Source organism: Chelon labrosus, assembly GCF_963514085.1.
Source record: "Chelon labrosus genome assembly, chromosome: 11".
NCBI lineage: Eukaryota > Metazoa > Chordata > Actinopteri > Mugiliformes > Mugilidae > Chelon > Chelon labrosus.
In genome coordinates this window covers 671,211-688,260 of record NC_140344.1, presented here as the reverse complement: position 1 = coordinate 688,260, position 17,050 = coordinate 671,211, and the positions used below count along the sequence as shown (strand labels likewise).

At 38.9% G+C, this 17,050-nt stretch overlaps 1 protein-coding gene across 2 annotated transcripts in view; it reads right to left on the bottom strand.

Annotated features, from left to right (window-relative positions):
- The window catches only part of ripor1 (RHO family interacting cell polarization regulator 1), a 116,512-nt gene that overhangs the window by 7,235 nt on the left and 92,227 nt on the right, over positions 1–17,050 (bottom strand). For both annotated transcript variants that reach the window (XM_084555222.1, XM_084555221.1), the window contains exons 7-16: positions 15,670–15,819; positions 15,422–15,485; positions 14,787–14,830; positions 11,232–11,357; positions 10,734–10,882; positions 10,445–10,577; positions 3,555–3,680; positions 2,149–2,318; positions 1,344–2,064; positions 737–900 (exon numbers count right to left, since the gene is read on the bottom strand). In XM_084555222.1, coding sequence (XP_084411348.1) covers positions 737–900; positions 1,344–2,064; positions 2,149–2,318; positions 3,555–3,680; positions 10,445–10,577; positions 10,734–10,882; positions 11,232–11,357; positions 14,787–14,830; positions 15,422–15,485; positions 15,670–15,819 — 1,847 coding nt within the window. The remainder of the gene's footprint in view (positions 1–736; positions 901–1,343; positions 2,065–2,148; positions 2,319–3,554; positions 3,681–10,444; positions 10,578–10,733; positions 10,883–11,231; positions 11,358–14,786; positions 14,831–15,421; positions 15,486–15,669; positions 15,820–17,050) is intronic.

The following is a 17,050-nucleotide window of genomic DNA, read 5'->3' as shown; positions in this document are numbered from 1 at the left end:
AATACTGCAGACACTCAGATGGAACATGTTACACTAAGAAGGTTTGGCCAGACCATTCTGAGGATAGTTATATATTTAGTCATGGCATCATCCTTACAAATATGTTTAAAAATGTCAACTGATGTATCGCACCCATAACAATAACATTTTGTTTTGAGTCTTTTATAGTCACATTTTTGCAGACTGCGCCTGACGGAACATCACAACGTTAGATAAAAACAAACACATAAATACGTAGTAAAAACCACGCAACATGGAAGTTATGTAAGCATGTACTATACTAAAGCATACCTATGTTTTTCATCAACTGTTTATTTAACATTTACCTAGTTATGCCCTTTTTAACAAAAAAGTTTGACAACTACCTCTCCTCCATTACTAGAAGTGATGAGAATTCTGGCTTATCTACTGACTTAAAAAGTTTAGGACATAAATGTGGTATGTATACTCTGCTGTGCTACACCATACCAACGTCGGAGAAATAACACACAACCATAAATCTGGCTTTACGTCACTAAAACGCTAGTCAGCAGCTTGTTTCTTTGAGTACTTCAGACAATGGTGTCTCAGTGGCTCATGTGAAATTGGAAGTTAACGAAGGCCCATGGATTCAAACCCAGAACCTTCTTGCTGTGAGGCATCAGTTCTAACTTTTAGAAGAAGAAGTTAAAAGCACCATGAAGTCCATGTGGATACATTTCAGAGGATTTATTTGGTGTTCGGTGTTTTCACCAACCATTCATTTGTCTGCACAGATGTGCCATGTCTACTCCTCTTGTTACAATTCTCTTCCTCATCCTCCTCTTCCTCCCAGTCTGATGTGTTGAGGAAGTCAAAGCTGCCCAGCGCTGTTTCCACTGTGAGGCTGACCGTGCTTGGTGATCGGCTGTGCTTACCATGCTACACACACACACCCAAAAAATAACATATTTTTTTAGATTCCGTCAAGAAGACAGGTACATATACACATTTGTGTAGCTGAATGAGAAGTGATAGGAACAATACTAAGAATGCAGACACTCACATAATAGCAAAACATGCACATAGAACACGGCAGCTGCATACTGTAAACAGAGCTCCAAAATATCCCCAAATACTGCAGATCTTGACCCAAAACACCATCTGGCAGACCATAGTTGATTGCACCATCAGAAAATCAACACATCAAGTTTTGTTTTTTACTGACAGATAAGTAACTATATCACAGATGCATCATTTACTAAATAAAAATCACAAAGCTAAAGTCCCGTTAAAAGTCCTGTCTAGCAGCATCTCAGAAGAAGCATACTTTACCCACCTTTGGAAGTTACTTTTTTTATTTTTCACATATACTTCATCCTCACCTTCAAGGTAACCTGCAACAGCTTCAGCTCATGTTCCAGTAGTTGCAACTCTGGGAACTGTCCTCTACAATCCTCGAGAGAGGAAACTACAGCTCCCAGGGCATCCTCCAGGCTGCTGTCTGCGAGACCATCACCTTCACTGAACAAATAGTCTCCTCCCACGGGAGATATTTCCTCCTTCACAGGGACCCACCGGGCCACATATGTAACATCCTGACTTTCCGTAGGTGTATTGCACTCTAGGTGGGTGCACGTGTTTGTTTGTGATACAGAGTTAGGGTGTACTCCTTCAGTCCTGGGTAAGCAGGTGGTGAGGGCACAGCTAGATGTATTCTGTTGCTTCCTGATTGGGTGTTGATCTGTGACATTATCAGCTTTTGTGTTTTCTTCTATTACACAGTGCCTTTCTGGTGACATGTTTGTGTCTGTGGTAGCAGTGCTCTGTGGCTCAGGAGTTCTGTCAGGGATCTCCATTTCAATGTCACTGACAGAGATCCCGGAGCCCAGAGACATTGCCTCCCCAAATTCACAGACTAACCTGTCTGTTACCACAATGGCATCAGCACTGCTTTCACTAATGTGGCTCAGAGAGCGTGAGTATTGGCGTGAGGTATGGCTGTTTGTCATCTCTGCATCCACTGTTATGAGAGACTGTTTCCTTGCAATCTCCTCCTCACTGTCAGATTCTGTTATCACGGTAACTGCGATCTTCTCCTCGTCCCTACGGAGGAGAACACACTTGTCATTTTAGCTGTCACAAGTAACCTAAGAATATATAGAATATAGCACCACAATCAAAGACTACCTGTTGTTCTTTACTTGGTGTTTGTGTATGTTGGCAACCTCAGTGACAGTGCTGACTTTGTGATTGGACATCGATGTTGAGGAGGGATCTCTGGGGCAAAATGAAATGTCAGGCTGTGAGGAGGAACTTCTTGTTACAGCTGGCTGGATCTCTGGTGTCACCACTACTGCCTTGAGAGAGAGAAACATGTCCTACTGAGTCACAGCGAGATTCTTGTCCAACACACAACATACAAAGCGATTGTCTATAAGGCTCATTTTAGCCCAACATCAATATATCTACAATAACAGTATGAAATAATAATAATATTATATCCAAAAAAGGTTCAAAAAAGGCAACTGGACTTGTAGATTTTTAGAGAAGACGTTTCACCACTCATCCGAGTAGCTTCTTCAGTTCTAGGGGACTGGTGGGAAGTCTGAGGTTTAGGGTTCCTATAGGAACTCCTCCTGAAAAAACTTGCTTGTTATGCTAATAACCAGAAACAAGCAAGTTTGTTTCTTCCCGATACCCCTGCCCAATACCCTGCCCGTTCTTCTAAGAAGTTCGCTCCTTTTTGCAGTCCACTGTGTGAGTAACGTGCCCAAAGCTGACAATGTGTCGCCGATCATCAAATACGTTCAATACTAAACTAAATATTCAGCCTGCATTGGTCTATGAATGTGGGTGATTCTTATTGCATCTAAACAATATATGAAGAGCTTCTCTTTCAGTTCACGAAATCCCTGTAGCCGCAGCAGTTTCTCCAGTCCCGGAGAAGAGCCGCGTCAGAGCGCAGTGCCGTTACGCACGGCCATTCACTGTTTTTTGCCTTCATTAAATCACCTGAAACTATATCAAGCTAACCATACAGACCTACATACAGACCTCTACACACAGCAGAGTGTTCCGTTAATAGTTCTGCCACAGTTAAAATGGAGCGAACTTCTTCGTTAGAAGAACGGGCAGGGTATTGGGCAGGGTATTGGGCAGGGGTATCGGGAGGATTTTGGCCCGTACACGCATTCGACAGTGTGTTTATCATGTCCTCATTGTTTAATATTGCTGCAACGAGATTGCGAGCGGCCTGACTAGTTGTCACTCTGTCACTTTTTGCTGCAGCATCCACACGCTAAACAAGATGGCCGTAGGCACTGCCGTGGAGTCTGACGTCAGTCAACTTTCATTCAATATATTCAAAGGTTCATTCCATAATTCAAGTTTCATTCCATATATTCTAAGTTTCATTCAATATATTCAAGTTTCATTCAATATATTCAAAGTTTCATTCAATATATACAAGTTTCATATACACCATGTGTCTGGAAAGAGTGAGTAGGAGAAATGTATAAATATAATCATTATTATAAATATATAAGTATGAATAAACTCCAGATCATAAATAACAGCAAAATGTCTGTTGTTACCGTTCGATGGATAGTGTTGTGTAGCCCTTGTACAGACAGCCGAGGGCTGGAGGAGTCATCAGAAGACTCTGATGAATTTGACCATGCTCTTCCGTTCTCTAACTCCTCACGTCGCCTGAGCATGTTCTAAAAGAGAACAGCCGAGTTTAAAGACTGGAATTATGAAAAAATAAATTGGATATGGACAGAGATCCTATTTGTTACAACTAGACTGCAGAAAATTGTTCAAAGTTCGTGCACCTGGTAGTTCACCAAGAAAAGACTGCAGAACAGAATTATTTCCTAAAAGCATAAATTCTGTTTCTGAACCGAAGTAAAAATTAAATACACTTTACAAATTTTAGAGGTGTGGATATTATGTTACATGGAATCTTGTTTGATACTAATGCAAGAAATATGTTTTCTCCATCATAACTAAAGCCTGTAGATGCTTTTTTATATATTCCACAGTTACATAGATTACATTTACAAATAATAAAGCGTGCCAAACACAATTTAAACTAAAATATTCAGTGAGGTTCATTATTATAAATTTACACCAGGTAACAGCTAAAAGTATTGTCTAGGTACTGTCAGGAGATTCTAATATCTATACAAATCAGCAGAGTATCATATGTGTGCAATTTGCAGTTTCACCAAACCACGGACGTAATTTGGCGGGGTGTGGTGGGGGGGCATAGGGGACATGTCCCCTGCACTTTTTCAAAAGGCCGTTTTGGTCCTCTGCACTTTTTACCGTCCAAAAACAATGTTACGCTATAGTAAACGAGAGACCCGTCAAGCACTAGGACCAAGCTGAAAACGGCCGCTCAAGCTGAAGCCTGTTTCCCTTAGTTTAGACCGCCCACAAGCTCCTCGATTGGCTCTGTCGTTTCTTGTGTGATTGGCCGTCCCCGCTGTCACTCCAATTTGCTTGCACACAGGTCTGCTAGTCTGCGGCGGTCTGCGGTCAGGAGTCCTTGTTAACCTGCTACTGTAAGTTGAGCGTTTGTTCTTCGTGGGTCACGTCAGCTGGAAGGATTGTAATATCAGAGGTTTCATTTACATTAACGTTTGAATCGCGTGTGTGTTTGGTAATTAGGTAATTTTTTTGTATTTGTGTATTTTTTGTATTTTATATGTATATAGTTTCTATATTTATTTCATTTTATTTCATTTTATTTTATGCGTACCAACACCAAGGCAAATTCCTTGTATGTACAAACATGCTTTGCAATAAAGTCTTTTCTGATTCTGATTCTAGGCGCAGCCAGGATGTCTAAAAAAAAGAAAAGTGGACATAAGAGACTTCTTTAGAAGTCAAAGTGTAAATTACTCAAAGATACGTTACACTCATCCTGCAACACCTTCACTGGCTCCCAATAAAGCAGCATATCCACTTCAAGATCCTCCTCATCATTTACAAAGCTCTCAATAATCGTGTAAAGTTTTATTGAAAGTGCTGATAAATAAAATGTATTAGTATTGTTATTATTAAAAAAGGGAAAAATACAATATATACAAATGTGATTTTATACATCTAAACTCATGATAATTGTGAAACTATGTTTTTTCCTCTGTAACCGTATCATCAAAGTTGATGATTGTTGCACCCCAAAATCCCACTGTTCATGTCATGCATCCTGAGTTGGAGTGAAGTTGACTAACAAGGTGAAACACAGAATTGGGTGATAATGTTTTGCTACATGCTTTACAACCAGTCAAACCAAAAAAGGTAACATTAAACGTAAAAGTAGCAATAGAAAACTAGAAGAACTACTAGAAAACACTGTGAACTGAAAGATTAGAGTTTTATTAAAAATTTGTGTGTCCCCCCACCTCTGAAATTTCGTCCTTGCACCAAACACTACAGCAGCATATTTAGGGGTCCATGCAAACAAAGTTGCAGGATCCATAATGATTTTGTTGCAATTTTTATTCTTCTTCGCCTTAATGATTAATTTCCTTCTGCCTAAAGGTGTCTGCTCAGGACAAACTGCAAGGGCGAAAGGCATCAAACCTAGTAACTTGGTGGAAGTCCTGCCGTTCCACTTTGCCAAGATGTCAATACACATGCCTACACCTACGTGGCGCTATAATAAGCCACTTTACGCCATTTCCACCTGCAGGTGGCACATTTCCACCTGCAATTTTTTCCGCCATTTTGAAAAAATTGCACCTCAAAGCAAAATCAACTCCTCCTAGCCCGTTCATCCAATTCTCACCAAACTTGGCATGTATCATTTATGGATAAAGATAATGAAACGTTCTCAAAAGAACTTTAGTGGATAATTAAGTTATTGGCTAATTAATTTTTTTGGCGTGCAACAGTATAACTGAAAAGCTAATCTTTTGTGAAGTATATACTCAAACTTAATCAAACTTCATATCACTAATAATATGATTCTGTACAAGCACCAAACCCTTTTGTGACCCTTGGTCTCTAGGGGGCTCTACAAAAGCAATATTTCATATCTCAAAAACTGCAGTAGCTAACTTCACGAAATTTGGCATACACAGTCTGTAAAATATTGTGTAGACGCCCAACAAGTTGCGTGACAATGTGTCTACAGGGGGCCCTACACGTGACACGCAAATATTTCATATGACTTTAAGGCCTATAACTTTGGAAGTATTCACCCAATCCTTATGAAACTTAGCAACTGTCATTATAATATGCTTGCGTACAATCATGCCAAGTTTCGTAAAATTCGGGTTGTAAGGGCCGCTATAACGACTACATGTTTATATCTCACAAACCACCACAGTCAACTACTTGAAATTTGACAATAATAATCTGAGGATGACTCCTTACAAGCCCAACAAGTTTCGTGCAATACGGCCTATAAGGGACACTGCTGGTGACTCATGCCTCTGCATCCCGCTCGGAGACGACTTCGCCACGGCATGGACCCCTTTATGATCGCTTGCGATCATCTAGTTCAAGTTGATGTTCTTGAATGGGAGCCAACATTCGGTGAAATCAACCAGAGAACTGTTTGGAGACTTTGCACACATAGCTCATAGCTCTATTATGCCCTGAGCAAACAATGGAGACTACTATTCTATGCGCCATCTAGATGAAAATTATCAATATACCACTAGGACTTGTATATCTTCTCTCTGGGTTCTACTATAACATGACTTACTACAGTAAGTGGTCTTGTTAGTGAGTTGTCATTACAGGAGGAGCTTTGACTAAGTGTGCCTCTGAAGATGTCCAGCAGTGGCCAGTGCTGCTGCCTGGTCAGACTCCGAGGCAGAGACTGCACATCAAAATGGCAGCAGGTGGAACAAAAGGGCACAGATGAGTAGGGATGCTGTTTGATGTTCTTTTTCAGCAGTGGGTAAATCATGACACTAAACTATCAACATTGTTTTTTCTTCTCAAAGTTGTTTTAGATCAGTTACCTAGTTCAAAAGAAAATCTCTGCCAGATGGGATAAGCCCTGACACAAACTAAATGCAAAAATGTATGGGTGAGCAACAAGTTACATGTATTAAAGTAAGAAAATAAATGTTATTTAACTGGAGTTACCATCAAAATGTTGGTGATTGCACTGAGTTTAACTCTTACTTTATCTATAACTACTGGCACAACTGTGATGCTTATCTTGACCTCAATATTTCTTTTTTATGGGGACATTTTTGAACATATACGGAAAATAAAACACCTAATGTGACTGTAGAAACAGATTAACACACACACGCGTGCACACACAGACCATTTCAGTTCTTACATGTTGTGTTCAACAGTCATCTAAAATGTGTTTTTCTTCCTTCTCGAGAGCATTCTCTGGGATTGTAGACAGAGGACAGATGACATACAGCAATAGACGAAAGGGGTTACATAAAAATAGACTGTAATGTTTTTAGTTAAAAGCTGAAATAAAATATTAATTTTCTTATTTTGCTTCTTTTTACTGTGCAGGAATGTTTGCTTTTTTGGCATATTTCTGGACAATGTGGATAAGCAAAGCAACAGGGATAAGTCTGAGTGCAACACCATGAAGAATCGGTGGGCTTACAAGAAGTTGTCTCTGCTATAGATAGACTCCATTAATTTGGCAGTATGCGCTCAAATGTTGTGCCTTCGATTGACCTTTTCTCTAGTTTCAATGTGAACTGTCGCTTATCTGAAATTAAATAATAATGTGCAATGCCTTAAGAAAATTTATTTAACAAGAATTTACTTTGGAAATGAGAAAAGTGCTCTAACATTACTGTAAATGTGTGTTCAAAATGTAATTTAACTCTAAATTTAGCTTAAGTTACATAACTGCGTGTCATTTTTAATTGTATAATCCACATCCAGTTCTAATTTAACTTATACTGAAGAACCTTGAATGAAAGTAAACAGTGCTGATTACTGCTATGAAGTTTTCACTGCCTGGTTTAAAATTGTGGTTTTTAGGACATTTTGTTATGTTTTGTGATTAGTTTTCCTGGGTTTCTGTTTCTTGTACTGTATTTTAAGTTCTTGTTTTTTTATAGTCATGGTTTGGTGTTAAGTTTTTCTGTTTTCAGTTTCCTGATTTATTGGTGGCCAAGCAGCGAAGCTGCGTAGGACACCTATTGTGATTGTACGTTTTCTTCCCTATTATTATTTTTCCGCCATGGGAGTCTATGGCAGCCCATAGAACCGTATGGTAAAAAGTTGTGAAATTTTGCACACAGCTTAAGGACAGTCTCAATATTACTTTGACTGAGTTACATGTAAGCACTAAGCACGGTCTAGCGCCACCAACTGGTCGAAATTTGAAGTACATTTGTGCATGTAACTTTTGAACCGTATGTCCGATTTTTGAAAACAAGGTATCGTTGGAATCCTTGGATCATGACGATTTCAACTCACTCTATGACGTCATAATGCGTCATGATAGATTTTTCGCAATTTACGATTTTGGCGAAAACACGAAAAAAGTTTCAGCGGTCACAAATTTTGTCCAATTCTCACGAAAATTGGCACACACCGTCTTCTGACCAATGCGCACAAAAGTTATCAGAAGGAATCTTCAGATTCGAAACCGTTTGGCCGTAACAGCCAATCAAAATTGGCGGCGAAGGCGCCGTTTTCCATTTGAGCTCATATCTCGGCAACGTTTTGGTGCAATGAAACCAAATTTGGTACCACCCTTCCAGACGCTGTCCCAAGTGCACGACAAAAATCTGGTGTCATTTCTCCACTAGGGGGCGCTATAATTAGCAAAACATTGTTTTTGCTCATATCTCTTGATGGGTTTTTATTTGGAATGAAATTGCGATATCCGCAGATACCGTGGGTTGCCCCAGTGACAGTTCATGCCAACTTTTCGTGTTAGCCAATCGCAGATGGCGGCAAAGCCGCCAAACAGGAAGTTTTCTTATATCTCGGTGACGCTTTGACTTCCGAAGACCAAACTTGGTCACACGCTTCGACACTCCGTTAGAAGTGCGCAATAACAATTTGGTGTCATTCGGCCACTAGGGGGCGCTGTAATTAGCAACATTGCTATTTTGCTTATAACTTTTGACCTGTATGCCTGATATTCAAAAACCTGGTACTGTTGGACTCCTTGGATCATGCCGAGATCAACGATACCTATGATGTTAATTTCGCCCCATTGGATTTTCCGCCATTTTGGATTTGATCAAAAACACTTAAAAGTTTTCACAGGTCACAAATGTTGTCCGATCGACACCAAACTTCACACACATCATCTACAGACCATGCTACATTAACGCATTACTTTTTGTCTTCGGAACTAAAACTGTTCGCCTGAAACAGCCAATCGAAATTTGCGGCGAAGCCGCCAAACAGGAAGTGGGCTCATATCTCAGCAACCCTTGCATGTATCAAAGCCAAACTCGGTGCATGGACTCAGGACCCAATCAGGGGAACGCTCAAGAAATTTTGGCGACCTTTGACCTCTAGGGGGCGCTGCAATTAGCAACCATGCATTTTGGCCTGTAGCTGTTGATGTGTTTGGAATTAAAATGTACTAATGGTGTCTGGTAATACTGTTAGACGTCCTTAGGCCGACCCACGTCAACTTCTGATGTCATCGTAATTGATTCGGCCGCCATATTGGATTTAATCAGAAACATCAAAACATTTTCACAGGTCACAAATTTCATCTGATCTTCACCAAAATTGGAACAGGCCATCTTCAGACCATGCCTTATCAATGCATTGCTTTCTGGAACAATTGGCAAAAGCATTCGCCAAACAGGAAGTGACCTTATATCTCAACCAATCCTGGGTTTTTTGGCTTGAAACCTGCTGTGACTGCTTAATGCTTTATGTCTGATGCGACTGCATTGAGTTACATGGCAAATCTGCACTGCTGAACTTTCTGCTTGGCCACCTCAATGCTGCTTGCAGCTTTAATTTTGTTAAGTTCTTGGTTTCCTGTCTTGTGTCCTTTCCTGTATCTTCCCGCCTTTGTGATTGTCTTCCCGTCTTGATTTGTTTCACCTGTTTCTCGTCACCCCCCTTGTGTGTGTGTATATATAGCCCTGCCTTCCCCTTTGTTCCCTGTTAGGTTGTACTTGTCACACACTCGTCATTCATGTCTTGTCGCGTTGAACCCCCTTTTTTCATAGATTATGTTTCAATTAAGTTTTTGTTCCCTCACGTTTGGAATTTCCAGCCAGGTCTGCAGTGCTTTAAGTTTTGTCTTTTGTTTTTGTTTGTTAATTAAATACCTTTTCGCTAACTAATGCCTCAGCCTTCTCAGTCCTGCATTTGGGTCCTAACCCCCATTTATCCTCTTACCTCACATCCCTTCTTGACACATTTGAATTTTATTGGACAGTTTAAATGAAATAAGTTAATGAATTAAAATAGCAGCATTTGGCAACTTAAAAATAAGTACTGCTCTTTAGAAAAAACTTCAGTCACGCATCAACTAGAATATAGTACAACTCACATAAAAGGCTTGTTCACGTAAAGACGGTGTGTCAGGTGGAGTCTGATTGAAGATAGTTGAGAATCTCTTACTGACAGATGGTGCTTTGTTGACAGTACTAGCAACTGACCCCATGTCATCCTTATCGAATGGACTAAAAGAAGAAACAAAAGAGTGGAGGAAAGGGACATTAACTCTTGTTAAATAATGTTTTGTTAAAGAATAACACTTTACTGACTAAATTAACAAACAATACAGTACTCAAAAAGCCAATTGTAAGCACACTGACAGGATGGTCAACAAAACTTACTTCCAGGTGACTTCAAGGCTTAGCTTAATAGTCCCAAGGTCATTAATATCCACAGCAACCATTTGGGGTAGTGCAGCAAACAGGTCCTTAGTTTCACAGGAAACACTTCCTACAACCACATGACTGGCTAGGCTCTTCAGCTCCGTTACCTAAGAATCACAGAAATGTTGTTTGTTCATGCTACTATTGCGCTGGTGCATTCAGCAGGTCAGTTAATGCCAGTCTTTCAGATTGAAACCTATACACTGTGAAACTACAGTAGTCAGTGGTAGAAGTAATAACATTATTGCCCATAACTTGCAGACTGCATTGCAGTATACTTCATTAAGGCACACAAAAGAGGCACAGAGAACACCCTGATCAGCTGCATCACTGTGTGGTACGGCGCCTGCACCGCTCCCTGCTGTAAGACCATCCAGCACATAGTGAGAGCAGCTGAGAAGATAATGAATTCCTCTTTCCCTTTCCCATTGTCTAAAGAAATTAGGTGGCACAAACCTTCACATAGAGGAACTCATTGATGAGTGGCAGAAAGACCATCTCTTCATTGTCCCACACTTGCTTGCCATTGATCTCTATTCTTCCCCGGAGCTTCCACCGCTGCCGACCATACTTCATAAAGATCTGAGTGCACACGCACACGCACACATCACATCAGTGACACATACATCACACATCAGTCAGTTTAGAGGACATTACATTGACTTCATTTTCTGGAGTTGCTCTACCCTTAATTATAACTACTAGTGGCCTAATGCTAACCCTTACCTTAAAACATATCTAGATCTTGGAATTTAATGATTTACTTTATGGGGAGTTTTTGAACTTAAGGAAAACAATTCCCCTAGATGTGACTGTATACAGGTTTAGGCATCTACAACATCAGTAATAACTGAACAACATAAAACACTTCAACTACATACTCACATACAAAGGTTCTGGAAAAACAGAGGAAACAAAACAAAACTAGTGCAGTTTTATAAAATGGAGATATCATATGAAAACATTAACATCAATTTTAAACCTGATTGAAATAACTGAAAATGTAAATACTGTATATTATATAAACCTGTCATGGTTTATATGACAAGATTCCTAAAGCAATTAAGACCTCCCTCAAGCAACCCCAAACGAAAGAAAAAAAAGCCCTTTATGGCATCCCAAATTAGATGTTTAAACACACAAATAACAAATACCAATTAGCTGTCCTAAAGCAAATCAATAAAATTTTGAGTGAATGTTACATCACAGGCATCTTCAGTCATAATCTTATTTTGCCAATTTCCAGAACTTCGATAAATCTGATCCCAATAAATACAAAGGCATTTATGTAAACAAAGAGGGAAGTATTTCTTAGTTACTACAAATTCATGTACATTATTCACATACTACATGTGCATGCAGGACTCATGCACATGTAGTTTAAATGTACACATACATGTCCCAGGCTTCAGTGGTCTAGCTTTATGAGTTTGTTACTCTTCTTTGCTTGCATTGATGTGATGGTAAAATTGAGAACAGTTTAACTTTCCAAGCAACACTTGAGTCAGTTTTCCAATGCAACAAAAAACAATGCACCGTGCACCAAGTGAGACACAATGTTATTGGTTGTTGTTGGTCTTTAGAGTAAATATGGTTATTAGCAGTAATTATTATTGATCAAGATAATTATTCAATATTACACCACTCTGTAAATAGGGAGCAATAATTAGATAACAAGTACAGTCTCTTGAAATATACTTAACTATCAAAAACATGATTAATTATTAAATTATAACTATAATAAAAAATAGATTTTTAGAAAGACTTTGGGGTAGGAGTTTGGAGGTTGGGACCATTTAATATTGTGCAACATTAAACAGACCAGCTTATATAATAAAAAGCATTTATTCAAAAAATAATTAAAGAGAAACATTATATACATCTAATCTAACTTAAGACAAAGGGTGTGTGTGTGTGACAAAGTATGTGTTCATGTTGGGTGTGTGTCAGAAAAATGAATTTTTGGTCAGCTTCTACGTGTGCAGAATGTGAATACATAATAAGGGATAAAGTGTGTAAGTCAAAGTGTTAAAGTTAAAGTCTTACACTGAATGATCCATCTATGGATCTCCAGCAGCAGACTCAACTTACAACCATACTGCAAGCTATGGTCAAAGATGATGTGGTTATCATCTGAAAAGGATCCAGGTTGGTCATGCTTCTTGGCCAAAATTTCTGAGTATGGCTGTCTATTGGATCTAATGTTTGAATGAGTCCAGATTCCTAAGCAACTTGAATCATCTTCCTTTTTTCAGGCATCGAGGCTTTACCTGAGCCCTGAGAATGATAGTGCATATGCATAGCCATCAGCAAGACAAGGCCTTGAGGCTGGAGTTCTTCTAAGCCTGGTGCAGTCTGGCTCTGGAAGTATGAATCCCTGAAACATTTGTAGTAGGGAATGTTTACTCTGACTACCTTGTACTTGTACAGACATGCTCATCACATGCTGCCGATAGTTGTTGTTGAGAAATAAAGACTGAACATATGTAATATTTCCAATCTGTTAATTATAGTAAATGACTCAACGTGACGTATATATTTCTCCGACATTCCACATTTAATGAATGCATTCCTGACATTGTTTATAAGGTCAAGACATCTGAAATAACTTTACACTGCTTTATCTTGCTGAGCACATTTTTCTGTTTTTGTACAAACACACAAAAAAAGGTGGAAGTGGAAACTAGAATCTGTTGCTGCTGTTTGAGCAAGAGGCCTAAAGTATTAACCCATGTGTTTTGTTTTTAAATGTGTAAATAAGACCAGTTGAACATGTTCCAGCCTGTGTACATTGATTATCAACAACTACACGGCTACAAAATTACCTTCCATGTCCATATGCTTTACCTCAGCATTCCAGTGGTGTTAGGGAATATTTTGTATTGAAGTGTTTATATGGTGGTATGAAATCTTCCCTATCTTCTTTATTAGAGACCAACAAGTTGTGCCTATGTGTATCGAGCAAATGGAATCCTCCTGCTTCTAACATCTTTCTCTTAACCAAAGACATGTTGCAGTATGTTGTCTATGATTTGTAGGTATTTGTATCATGAGCTGGGTTCTGCTCAAGGTTTCATTCATTCATTCATCTTCTGTAACCGCTTGTTCCTATTAAGGGTTGCGGGGTCTGCTGGAGCCTATCCCAGCTGTCATCGGGTAAGAGGCGGGGTATACCCTGGACATGTCGCCAGTCTATCGCAGGGCCAACACAGAGACACAAACAACCATTCACACTCACACTGCTCAAGGTTTTTTTCCTGTTAAAAGGGAGTTTTTCCTTGCCACCATTGCCTTCCTGGTTGCAGTGGGGGTTTCAGCATGGGTTTCAGAATCAAGAATCAAGAATGAAATAGAGAATGCTAATAAGTTGTATAATACAACATAGCAATGAGTTTATGTGATGTGATGTGCTGGCAAACACCTTGTAGTGTGCCTTGAGCAGCACACTCGTGGTCTACACTATTGAGAGTAGCTTCTTTGTAAGGCAATATAGGATAATATTTTGTGGCTCTAATGACATACCTAACTGTTACTCTCATGTGTTCCATCTTGAGTAAATATGCATGCTCAAGCCTGTCATGCCTGCTAAAGACACTATGGGCGTATGCTTTGTTGCTATGTTGCTCTTCATTTATACAGGTCTAATTATCTATAATTTATATAATTTCTTTATTTTATTATTATTTACTATTAGAATTATTTTGTGATTAACAGTGCGCAGGTTACTATCTGATGTACATGTGGTTTTACATACTGTATGCATTTATCTGCCGCTAACATGAAATATATACTAATTATGGACTGTATATCATATGTGAATTTGTTCATTTATTGCAGGGAATGAAAAGGATCATGGAGGACAAGACATACGTATATACTTTATTTACTTAAAACTGGGCTGTCAAAGTTATATTTAACCATGTACATTTTTTGGACACATGTTCAGGAAGCAGCACTAGCGAGCAGAAACCGACATGCACACACACAATAATAGATAATAGAGAGACAAACCTCGTACTGGTCACCAGCACACAGTCTAGCAAATCCTGCCAAACCTAAAAGACAAGACCATTAGTTATGTAAAGTATTCTGTTAAAATCCTACTACAGAAAAATCAAGGGTGGGAATGAAGGGTAACATTGTAAGAAACCAGTTTGTATGCAGATCACAAGCTAGAATGCCGTAGTTTTGGCTACACAGTGTTATTACTTTTATTATTGGTTGATGTGTAGGACTGTCCATGTTAATTTGCAGGTAGTGCTTTTTCAGTAATTTGTTTAGTTACATAGGTTGCCATGTTGCATGATCTCTATCTGTCTGTCCATTCGCTTGGGGTCCCAGAGACCCCAAAGGTAGCACGAGGGTTAAAGCACACATTGTACACATTGAGGATGCATTTGCGAGCCAAACACTTGATGTACCCACTTGTGACCACATTCCTCAAGTGATGAGAACACACATTGTATCAAGGCCACATTGAAGGACTGCATACTCAACTGAGGTCCTCTTGCAGAGTTTTGCCTCATTCAGTCAGAGAAAACGCATGGTGTTTTGACCCATACCATTGGATTCTTTCAGAATTAAGCAGGATCTGAGCAGTTTAATTAAAATGATCTAAAAATACACATTCGGTGGCTCGTTCCTACCTTTCATCTTGATCTGGAAGTCTCCCAGCTGGTTCTCCATGTCACTCTCCAAAACACACATGTTCTACAGAGAGAATCATAGAGAGAGAGAGAGAGAGAGAGAGAGAGAGAGAGAGGTTTTCATATATTAAGGTCCACACAGTCCAAATTACAAACCTGTTATGTATATATGGGCCTTGATTATACAATTTCTCTCCCTTATATTTTAATATTTTTTCACTCTTTCCCTCCACTCCTCTTCATCTTACCTCTGTGTACTCTTTATATCCTTTATTGGCTTCGGCTAAACTCTCCCTTGCCTCCTTACTTCCTGTAGAGGCAGTGTATGCCCTCACAATTTTACTGGCTCCATCTCTTAGTCTCTTCTGCAGGCAGTAGGCTTCATATAGCTCCTCAATCTGGGAAATACGCAGAAAAGAATGAGTGTTCATCATTTGAGTGTGAACCTAACTGGTTCTAGACAGTAAGCTAAAAAGAATCTGCAATATGCACTCTATTCTGTAACACGTCTGTATTGTTGTTACAATACAGAAGTGTGTTGGGACAGGTCATATATGACATACCTGCCAGGCTGTCATATTTGTCAAATCTATCAGAAAGAGTGCATGAACCATATAAATGGGAAGAAAAAAGTGTGGATATGGCTTGGAATATCTCAGGGGCTGAATAGCACAACATCACCTGTAAAGCACTGGACACAGTGTGATGTGCTTAAAATGGCACTGGTCAGTAGAATTTATTGATGATATTCCAGAAGACAGAAGGAGCTGGATGAATTCAGAGGTGTATTGGAATACAATTTGCCCAGATTCAGCCAAATTAATTAAGAAAGGACAATGACACAAAATACATTGTTAACCCAGGTGTTTTTGAAGGTAACACGTGGATTATTCCATAATAGGTGAGTCTGTCATCTGTCCTCAAACTGATCCTTCTGAAGCTAAAACTGAAAGCAGAGGGACCCTTGAACAAAATCATTCTCTGGTCATGCACTGCAAAGGACAAAGTGTTGCATATGAGTATTTTTTATATATGATTAGGTTAATTTATCCAGTCACTCTGGAGAATCTAAAAATAGAAGAGTACATATACAGAACAACAATAATGTCATTATTTAAATTTATATAACTGTATGTTAAGTCATTTTAAATATACAGTGGGAAAGCATATAAGAATAAGATTCTGCTCAAGAGAAGAAATTTTATTAACTTGCAACCAAGTTAATATGAATGGTGCACATATCAAATGTGTGAACTGATGGTATTCATATAAAGAAATGCTTATTAGTGATATGTACTTTTATACATTTTTGAGATTCATTGCATTGTCTCGAACAACCACACAACACTGATATCATTTCCATGTGCATAAAAAGCTGGAAATTGATAGAATTTGTGATTGTTAAACCATAGATGACACATACAGTATTGAGAATGGGTATATATTGTTTAGGGTATACAACATAATTATATATATTTTTTAAATAATTTAATCTATTGATTATTAATCTATTTACTATTTTCTGAGTAGTTTTCATTTAAACAACATAACATATTATAGATCCAGATAATTTATTTTCAAAACCAACATTAAGACTTCTGTACAGTTGTTTGGTGAGTCAGTGGTCAA